This window comes from Theropithecus gelada, chromosome 4 (genome assembly GCF_003255815.1).
Source record: "Theropithecus gelada isolate Dixy chromosome 4, Tgel_1.0, whole genome shotgun sequence".
NCBI classification, from domain to species: Eukaryota; Metazoa; Chordata; class Mammalia; order Primates; family Cercopithecidae; genus Theropithecus; species Theropithecus gelada.
This window is the reverse complement of record NC_037671.1, coordinates 571,208-582,029: the sequence shown is the minus strand read 5'-3', so window position 1 is coordinate 582,029 and position 10,822 is coordinate 571,208. Positions and strand designations below refer to the sequence as shown.

Genomic DNA, 10,822 nt, shown 5'->3' with positions numbered 1-10,822 from the left:
AAAAAAAAAAAAAAAAAAGCCCAGTGTGGCTAGACTGTGGGAGATGGGATCAAGATGTTTAACAGAGGGCATATTGTACAGAGCCCCATAAGCTATGGTAAAGCATTTGGATTTTATTCTGGATTTTATGCTTTTTTAAATACTTTTATACTTTGAACAAATGGATTTTTTTTTTTTTTTTTTTTTTTTGAGACGGAGTCTCACTGTGTCACCCAGGCTGGAGTGCAGTGGTGTGATCTTGGCCCACTGCAACCTCCACCTCCCAGGTTCCATGATTCTCCTGCCTCAGCCTCCCAAGTAGCTGGGACTGCAGGCACCCACCACCACGCCTGGCTAATTTTTGTATTTTTTTTTTTTTTTGAGACGGAGTCTCGCTCTGTCGCCCAGGCTGGAGTGCAGTGGCCGGATCTCAGCTCACTGCAAGCTCCGCCTCCCGGGTTCACGCCATTCTCCTGCCTCAGGCTCCAGAGTAGCTGGGACTACAGGCGCCCGCCACCTCGCCCGGCTAGTTTTTTGTATTTTTTAGTAGAGACGGGGTTTCACCGGGTTAGCCAGGATAGTCTCGATCTCCTGACCTTGTGATCCGCCCGTCTCGGCCTCCCAAAGTGCTGGGATTACAGGCTTGAGCCACCGCGCCCGGCAATTTTTGTATTTTTAGTAGAGACAGGGTTTCACCATGTTGACCAGCCTGGTCTCGAACTCCTGACCTTTTGATCTGCCCGCCTCAGCCTCCCAAAGTGCTGGGATTACAGGCGTGAGTCACTGTGATCAGCCCATGGATTTACATATAAAAACTACCTCCGACTGTAGATGTGAAGGATAGACTAGAGAATGAGAATGACAGCAGGCAGACCAGTTAGGAGGCCAGTGCAGTGGTCCAGGGAGAAGAGACGACGGCTTGGTCAGGGTAGAGGTGGAGAGAAGTGGTCAAATTTGGGTTATGTTTTACTCTCAGTTGATGGCAATTGCAACTTTCTAGTTAACTCAGGCCAGAAACATTGGAGTCATCCTTAATTCTATTTGTCAAACATGACCTCCAATCCATTAACAAAACTTGTTGGCTCTTTTCCAAAATATATTAGAAACCAGCCCTTTCACACCTCCACTGCTGTCACTCTAGTCTGAGTCACCATCACCTCCTAATAGATCTCCCTGCTTCTGTCATTTCTGCCCATTCTCTGCTGCTCGCCCCCTCCCGCCCCCCGCCCAGGTTATTCTCAGCACAGCCTCCAGAGTCATCCTTTTTATTTATTTATTTTTTAACAACTTAAAAAATTTTATAGGCTGGGCACGGTGGCTCACGCCTCTAATCCCAACACTTTGGGAGGCCAAGGCAGGTGGATCACGAGGTCAGGAGTCCGAGACCAGCCTGACAAACATGGTGAAACCCCATCTCTACTAAAAATACAAAAAGTAGCCAGGCGTGGTGGTGCACACTTGTAATTCCAGCTACTCAGGAGACTGAGGCAGGAGAATTGCTTGAACCCAGGAGGCAGAGGTTGCAGTGGGCCAAAATCACGCCACTGCACTCCAGCCTGGGCGACAGAGCAAGACTCCGTCTCAAAAAGTAAAATAAATATCAAAAAATTGTATTATATACAGACCAGGGGTCTCACTATGTTGCCTAAGTTGGTCACAAACCCCTGGGCTCAGGCAATTCTCCCGCCTCAGCCTCCCAAAGTACTGGCATTACAGGCGTGAGCCACTGCACCTGGCCAGGTCATCCTTTTATTTATTTTATATATTTTTATTTTTATTTTTTTTGAGATGGAGTCTCCCTCTGTTGCCCAGGCTGGAGTGTAGTGGCGCGATCTCGGCTCACTGCAAGCCCTGCCTCCCGGGTTCACACCAATCTCCTGCCTCAGCCTCCCCAGTAGCTGGGACTACAGGCACCCGCCACCACGCCCGGCTAAATTTTTTGTATTTTTAGTAGAGACGGGGTTTCACCATGTTAGCCAGGATGGTCTCGATCTCCTGAACTCGTGATCCGCCTGCCTCAGCCTCCCAAAGTGCTGGGAGTACAGGCATGAGCCACCGCACCCGGCCCAGGTCATCCTTTTAAAATGTAGGTTGGATCACATCACTGTGCTTAGAAGTCTGCAGTGACTTCCATTTAAATCAACAGAAGAAGCCAAAATCTTTAAGATAAGCTAAAAGACCTTTCCCAATCCAGACCCTGCTTTACTTCTCTTTTCACCTTTCCCACAACTCTGGCTCACTCATGCCACTCCAGCCCCACTTGCCTCCTTCCTGTTTGTTTCCCATGTATGTCAGAACACTCCTGCCATAGGGCTTTATTCCAGCGGTTTCTTATGCTAGATAAAGGCCCATCTCCTGGAAATCCATGTGGCCAAAACTAATCTTCTTCAATGATTTGCTTGAATTTCACTTTACTGAGGCCTCATTTAGTACTAAAATCTGTCCTTTTTATACTTTTAAACTTGATCTATATTTTCTTTTATCTATAGTATCATCTCCCTTGCTAGAAATGTAATCAGAGATCTTTATTTTATTCAGTAGTATCCCAAGAGCATAGAAGAGTGCCTGGCACATACTATACACTCAATAAATATATTTGTTGAACAGATGAATGAAAAAATGAGGCAGACTTAGCTTGCTGATGGATTGATTGGGGAGGAGGAATGGAGAAAGAGGACGACCTTTCAGTTTTGGCCCAAATAACTGAATGACATGTGGTGCAATTTCTGGATGGGGAAGCCTGGAAGAGACAGGCTTTAGGGGTAAGAACAAGAGCTCCATTTTGTACGTATTAGAGAGATTTATTAAAGATCTCAGAGAAGATGTCCCATAAGCAGTTGAATTCATGAGCCTGGAGCTCAGGGCAGAAGTTAGGGGCCAGCAAGACAAGTTTGGGAATCTTCATTGGTTATAGACGGTATTTAAAGTCAGGAGGTAATAGGTGATAAGTCTAGATTAAGGAGAGGGTCAAAGATTGAGCCCTGAGGCACTTCAACATTTAAACTTCAGGAGAAGCCCATTTGATACAAAGGAAACCTGTAGAGAGTAGTGTCCCTGAAGAAAACAAAGGAAGGAGGGAGGGAGTGACCAAGTGTATCAGATGTTGTTGGGAGAGTGAGTAGGATGGCCCCAGATCTGTTGACTTTGGCAAGTGTGAATTCAGACAATGGTGGCAACAAAAGCATGATTGTAGTGATTTGAGAGCTGACAGAACTACAGGGGCACCTTACTCAAGCTCCCGTATTAAGTGGTAGAGTTAGAAGTGAACCAAAGTCGGCCGGGCGCGGTGGCTCAAGCTTGTAATCCCAGCACTTTGGGAGGCCGAGACGGGCGGATCACGAGGTCGGGAGATCGAGACCATCCTGGCTAACACGGTGAAACCCCGTCTCTACTAAAAAAAATACAAAAAACTAGCCGGGCGAGGTGGCGGGCGCCTGTAGTCCCAGCTACTCCGGAGGCTGAGGCAGGAGAATGACGTAAACCCGGGAGGCGGAGCTTGCAGTGAGCTGAGATCCGGCCACAGCACTCCAGCCTGGGCGACAGAGCCAGACTCCGTCTCAAAAAAAAAAAAAAAAAAAAAAAAAAAAGTGAACCAAAGTCTTGATTGTGGTGATAGTTTACTGGGTTTATGCATGTCAAAACTTATTTAAATGTATACTTTGAAGTTTATTTTGGGTACCATTTTATTTTGTGTACAGTTTATTGTATGTCAATTATATCTCAGTAAAGCTGTTACCAGAAAAAAAAGAAAAAAAAAATGAACCGAAGCTCCACTGCACCATGACTTCTGCATGTTGGGCTCCAGTTCCCTGTTTACAATTGTACACTTCGGGATTTTGTGACACATTTCAACACTGGACCGATCAGACCTCTCCCTTAGTCATTGGACTGCGCTGTCTTTTCCGCCCGTGACCCAGTCTCGCGCCCCATGACCCTCTCCTAAAACACGCGCAGTCTCCTCTCTCTTTCCCTTCCTCTCTTGTCTCTTCCTTGCCTACCAGCCTCACCTGATGGGCTCGTGTTCTCTCCGTCCCCGATCCACTCGGGCTCCGGCGGCTGCTGCTTGGGCGCCTTTGGCATCGCGGTGGCAGTTAGAGCTAGAAACGAGAGTTACAGATAGAAACTAGAATATGCTTAAAAAAAAAAAAAGTATGCCTCAACTCCTTCATACTAGTAGGAAATTATTATGGTCATTCCTGGAGTCTCGCGGCGTCGGGAGATCACGGCGTCAGGCTTCCCAGACCGTCGTAAACGCCATGTGGACGCGACTAGAGTAGGCGGACGCCGGCCCCGCCCCGTCATTGCAGGCCACGCCTCCACTGTACCGGGGCCACGCCCCCGAGATGACGGCGAAGCTCGCACGTGCGCAGCCCGGGGTGGGGTTGGCCGCGGCGGCTTGGAGAACCAGCCCCATCGGGGTTCCCCGCCGCCGGAAGCGGAAATAGCACTGGGCGCCGCCACAGCAGCTGTAACTGCCACCGCGATGCCGAAGGCGCCCAAGCAGCAGCCGCCGGAGCCCGAGTGGATCGGGGACGGAGAGAGCACGAACCCATCAGGTGAGGCTGGTAGGCAAGGAAGACACAAGAGCAGAGAGGGAAGAGAGAGGAGACTGCGCGTGTTTTAGGAGAGGGTCATGGGGCGCGAGACTGACCGGGCCCGTGCGGAGGTTACTGCGCATGCGTGCCGTGGGCCCGGGAGGAGTTTGCCGGGCAGGAGTGGGTTTGGAATCGGGGTTAAAGGAAAGAGATCCAGATGTCGCACGTGACCTAAGTGAGACTGGGCAAGAGAAAAGAAAGAGCATATGGCATCGAGGGAGAGTTGGGGAGAAATGGGAAAACCTTGCTTAAAGAATTTGGACATCCGCCCACCACACACTGTATTCCACCAGGAATATATGAGCTCTGCCTCGACCTCCTCTTCCCCCTGCGCGCGCACACATACACTTTGGGAGCCTGTGATCCCACTTGTTTCTCAAGAGAGGGTGACTCCTTCATAGTTTATTTCTTTTTTTTTTTTTTTTTTTTTGAGACGGAGTCTCGCTCTGTGGCCCAGGCTGGGGTGCAGTGGCCAGATCTCAGCTCACTGCAAGCTCTGCCTCCCAGGTTCACGCCGTTCTCCTGCCTCAGCCTCCCGAGTAGCTGGGACTACAGGCGCCCGCCACCTCGCCCGGCTAGTTTTTTGTATCTTTTAGTAGAGACGGGGTTTCACCATGTTAGCCAGGATGGTCTCGATCTCCTGACCTCGTGATCCACCCGTTTCGGCCTCCCAAAGTGCTGGGATTACAGGCTTGAGCCACCGCACCCGGCCCATAGTTTCTTTCTTAAGACACCTCTCTCACTCAAGTGGAGCAAGAGTGTAGATTTTTGATGTTGGAATGAGGGTTAAGGTTTACTTAAAAGCAGCAAAAGTTTGTTAAGCGCCTGTTTGTAATTAAGCACTGTATATACTGTGCTTTGAGAGAGGAAGGAAAAAAACATTAAGATATCCTCCCAGGGTTGAAGTCACTTTTAACGGGGAGATAAATGGACACAACTAACTACAGTAGGTACACAGTAGCTAATTTTAGAAGCACTTATTGGATGTCTACTGTATACCAGGCACTGTGTTGGAGGAATTGGGAATGTAGAGATAAAAGATAAGAATTTCTTTCAAGGGACAACGCAATATAGTGAAGGGTGAGAGCATTAACCAGACAGACAGTGGTTGTCAAGAGTATGATGAACGTGCTTAAGAATGCTATGGGACTGTAGAAGAGAGGTGGAGCATCTACTCAGACAGGTAAGGGAGTGTCAGCGAAGCCTCCCAAGAATATGTAATAGCTGAGTACTTTTTTTTGATGCACAGTCTAGATCCATCACCCAGGCTGGAGTTCAATGGCATGAACATGGCTCACTGCAGCCACTACCTCCTGGGTTTAAGGGATCTTCCTGCCTCAGTCTCCCAAGTAGTTGAGACTACTGGCATGCACCACCACACCTTATTTTTAAATTTTTTGTAAACACAAGGTCTGGCTATGTTGCCCAGGCTGGTCTCAAACTCCTGGGCTCAAGTGATTCTCCTGCCTCGACCTGGGATTACAGGCATGAGCCACTGCACCTGCTCCCCAGAGTTTATTCATGAAAGATCGTCGTGAATTAGTAAGGGGAAGCGCATTCCTAGCCAAGGAAATTTGTGGAAAGGTAGAGATGTAGGCAAGCCTGACTGGTCCCACTAGAGCCTGGTAACTAGTGTGATGAAGTCATAAAGATGATCAGGAGACAGATAATGAAAGGCTTTAGATGCCATCCCGAGGAGTTTAATCCTAAAGACATTAAGAAGGAAGGCCCATTGAATTGCATAAGGAATGATTATGATCAGTTCACCCTATAGCACTGAGCAATGGAGAATGGCCTTGAATTGGTCAAGATGGAGGCAGGGAGACCATTTAGGGGGCTCTGGCCATGATCTAGGTGAGAAGTGGTAAGGGGATAAGCCAAGCTCTGAAGGATAAAGAGTTACTAAGGAGGTGGCATTGATCGGAACTGAGAACTGATGAAATTAAGGGAGGAGAATTAAGGATGACACTTAAGTAACCCAGTGACTGGTAGACTATTAACTGAAAGCAATAATGGGCAGGAGAGTAAGAAGTGAAAAGAGATAAGATCAACTTTTGAATGCTGAGTTGGGTATTTCTGAGGAATTTCTAAAAGGAAATGGCAAGAAGAGAGTTTGTTTAGTCACTGTGGAGAGACAACTAGACTAGGAGTAAAGACACAGGCAAGTATAGTTGAAGTGCTGGATGTGGAAGTCTCCTAGAGAGTGTTTGCAGATTGAACAGAAAAGAAGTGAAAGGTGGGAACCCTAAAGAACTTCAGCAATTGCAAGAAGCAGGTAAGGAAGGTGGCTGAAGAGATGAGACTGAGAAAGGCAAACAGCCAGCGAAACTGGAGGCAAACCAGGAGTGGGCAAGATCCCAGAAGTTCAATAATGATAGAAAAGAATTAAAAAAGGTGTGGAGGTAGGCAGCATGGAACGCTGCAGAGAAGTCAGGCAAAATAAGAACCGAAAAATACTTTGCGGTTTGAGGAGCTAAGGGATCAGTGGCAACTTTGGCAGAAGTAGTGTTCATTTGGAGATAATACCAGATTGCAGTATGTTTCAAAAGGTATGGGAGGAGAGAAAGTGAAGTTCGTGTGAATTATAATTTTGAGACCCAATGAGGACAAGAATACAAAACAGTAATGGGAGAGAGGGGTATAAGGGTAAGGAAGGCTTTCTTTTTTGCTTTGAAGAAGCAGCTTAAATGATACACGAAAGGAAAGAAGACACAGTATATCTCTAGCCACACTTAACTTTTTCAGTTCCTTGGGGATTATACTTTCTCACAATGAACCTGTTCAGAGGCTCTTCCTGTCCCTATGATCAGGTGGATAAGAGTGATTAAAGTACAAAAGATTTTTTTTGGTTTTGGTGGGTTTTTTGTTTTGTTTTGTTTTTTTGTGACGGAGCCTCACTGTCGGCAGGCTGGAGTGCAGTGGCACGATCTCAGCTCACTGCAGCCTCAATCGCAGGTTCAAGCCGTCCTATGTAGCTAGGACTACAGGCACACACTGCCGTGCCGGGCTAATTTTTTGTTTGTTTTTGTTTTTTGTTTTCTATAGAGATGAGTTCTTGCTATGTTGCCCAGGCTAATCTTGAACCTCTGGCCTCAACCTTGGTCCCCAAAATGTTGGGATTACAGGCATGAGCCACTGCGCCTGGCCAGATTTAAAGGAAGGAGAGATGGTATGGCTGTGTTAGTCCTTGGGGAGAAATTCATGTCTGGGATGAGTCAGTCCTCTGTGTTGATAAGGTGAGCTGATCGTGTTTTTCCTTCTTAGGTACTTCAGTGGATCCTTCCTCCTAATGTCTTTAGGATTAAACTCCTTGGAATAGCATATAAAGCCTTTTATTAATCCCACACAACTTTTCAACTCTCACATTAGTCACCCAATACTGGGCTCAGATGTTTTTTTCTTTGATTTTTTTGTTTGTTTGTTTCTTTTTTGTGGTTTGTTTTTTGGGGAAGAGGCGGGTCCCAAATTTTGAAATGTGTTCTGGATGGAAGATGCAGATTAAGCAGACGGACATAAGCATGCCTGGGACTTCATAAAGGATCAGAAAGAAGCCAGTATGGAGACCATAGGTGTGGGTCAGGAAACAGAAAAGATAGGGTAGGGCCCTTTTAGTCTGTGAAGCCTTTAACTATTGGGATTGTCTCTCATTACCTCCAGTTTTTTGGAAAAGTAGATGCACCATAAAACTTTCCTGAATAAATGATTACTTTGGAATACATGAAATTCTGGTTTGAGAATATTTTAATGTAGTAGATGGCGGATACCATTGACCTTTTTTTTTTTTTTTTTTAATACTTTAAGTTCTAGGGAACATGTGCACAACGTGCAGGTTTGTTACATATGTATACATGTGCCATGTTGGTGTGCTGCACCCATTAACTCGTCATTTACATTAGGTATATCTCCTAATGCTATCCCTCCCCCCTCCCCACAGACTTTTTTTTTTGAGACGGAGTCTCGCTCTGTCACCCAGGCTGGAGTACAGTGGTGCGATCTTGGCTCACTGCAACTTCCACCTCCTGGGTTCAAGTGATTCTCCTGCCTCAGCCTCCCAAGTAGCTGGGACTACAGGTGTGCTCTACCACGCCCAACTAATTTTTGTATTTTTAGTAGAGATAGGATTTCACCATGTTGGCCAAGCTGGTCTCAATCTCCTGACCTCATGATCCACCTGCCTTGGCCTCCCAATGTGCTGAGATTACAGGCGTGAGCCACCACACCCGGCTAATTTTTTTTTTTTTTTTTTAATGTTAAATACTGAAATGCTTATGGGTAGAATTAGATAGCAGTGGATGGAAGGGATGTTTTGGAAGGGAAGATAATAAATAGGCCTAAGCCTGAAGGGAAATCATGAGGTTGCTGGCTGCTCCAGTAGGGGAGGGAGTTGGACATGGTCCTCCACCTTCAGGGAAACAAGGATGGACAGAGGGGTAGAGCTAGAATCTGTTGAATCAGTTTTGGCTTTCCTGGGAACACAGGCTAAACAGTCTCTCAGGTTACTCTCTAGAATGAAAGCACACAGGTTAATATGACACAATGTGATTTGTGCTATAATATTCAAGCAGAACAAGTAAGGCATAGACCCAGGTGTTCATTTGCTTACCAGACAACTCTATTTACATGGCCTGTAGGTTTTACAAACAACATGTTCCCCTAGCCAGGCACAGTGGCTCAGACCTGCAAGTCCAACAGTTTGGGAGGCTGAGGCAGGAGGATTGCTTGATGCCAGAGGTTCAGGATTAGCCTGGGCAACATAGCGAGACCTCCTCTCTAAAATATATATATACTTTTTAATTAACCAGGCATAGTGATGCTTGCCTGTAGTCCTAGCTACTCAGGAGGCTAAAGCGGGAGGATCACCTGAGCCTAGGAATTTAAGGTTACAGTAAGTTATGATCATGCCACTGCATTCCAGCCTGGGTGACAGAGCAAGACCCTGTCTCTTAAAAAAAAAAAAAAAAAAAAAAAAGAGGGTGTGGTGTGTGTGTTGTATACATGTGTATGTATACATACGTATCTCCCAAATTGAATTTATTATATCTTCTTCCTTCCTATAAGATCTTCTACTGCCTCCTTAATTAATAAATGGTACCACTTAGCCCAGCTAATTTTGCCGGCTAAAAACAAAGGAGTCATCTCTGAGTGCTTTTTTTTTTTTTTTTTGAGACGGAGTCTTGCTCTGTCACCCAGGCTGTAGTGCGATAGTGCAGTCTCAGCTCACTGCAATCTCTGCCTCCTGGGTTCAAGCAATTCTCCTGTCCCAGCCTCCCGAGTAGCTGGGATTACAGGCGCCCGCCACTATGCCCAGTTAATTTTTTGTGTTTTTAGTAAAGACTGGGTTTCACCATGTTCACCAGGCTAGTCTTGAACTCCTGACCTCTAGTAATCCGCCTGCCTCGGCCTCACAAAGCGCTGGGATTACAGGCGTGAGCCATCACGCCCAGCTGGGTGCTGTTTATTCCCCACCTCTAGCCCCATCCTGTGAATTCTTCTTTCCCCTTGTCACCACCACCCAGACTGCTCTGACAGCCTCCCCAACAGATTTCCCACTATGCTTATTCCCTCCCATTCTTGCTCTACTCTGAAGCCAAAGTGAAACTTTAAAAGTGTGAAAGCGATCATACCAATAAAGTCCCCAATCCTTTTTTTTTTTTTTTTGAGACGGAGTCTCACGCTGTGTCACCCAGGCTGGAGTGCAGTGGCGCGATCTCGGCTCACTGCAAGCTCCACCTCCCAGGTTCAGGCCATTCTCCTGCCTCAGCCTCCGAGTAGCTGGGACTACAGGCGCCCGCCACCACGCCCGGCTAGTTTTTTGTATTTTTAGTAGAGACGGGGTTTCACCATGTTAGCCAGGATGGTCTCGATCTCCTGACCTCGTGATCCGCCCGCCTCGGCCTCCCAAAGTGCTGGGATTACAGGCTTGAGCCACCGCGCCCGGCCAAGTCCCCAATCCTTAACCTTACTACAGGGCCCTCACTCCAGCCTTCCCTTGCACCATTCTCCCCTCAGTCTGTAAGCTTAGCCATACCAAACCTTTCCCTGTCTCTCAATGTGTGTGCTTTCTCACAGCTGGGCCTGCGCACAGCACTGGAATTGCACCATGTCTCTGACGAACTTCTCATACTTCTCATTACTTCAGTTATTAGCTTAAATGTCATCTTTTTAGAGAGGCCGCCACCAGAGATGAAGCCAGCCTCTCCTCAACCACTAAGTAGGCTTTACCTTTTCTTTTTTTTTTTTTTTTTTTT

At 46.9% G+C, this 10,822-nt stretch overlaps 1 protein-coding gene across 3 annotated transcripts in view; it reads left to right on the top strand.

The window, feature by feature from the left end:
• Positions 1–4,358: 4,358 nt before the first annotated feature.
• The window catches only part of LOC112623031 (ATP-binding cassette sub-family F member 1), a 19,572-nt gene continuing 13,108 nt past the window's right edge, over positions 4,359–10,822 (top strand). For all 3 annotated transcript variants that reach the window (XM_025383189.1, XM_025383188.1, XM_025383187.1), the window contains exon 1: positions 4,359–4,535. In XM_025383189.1, the coding sequence (XP_025238974.1) occupies positions 4,463–4,535 (73 nt within the window). In that variant the 5' untranslated portion in view covers positions 4,359–4,462. The remainder of the gene's footprint in view (positions 4,536–10,822) is intronic.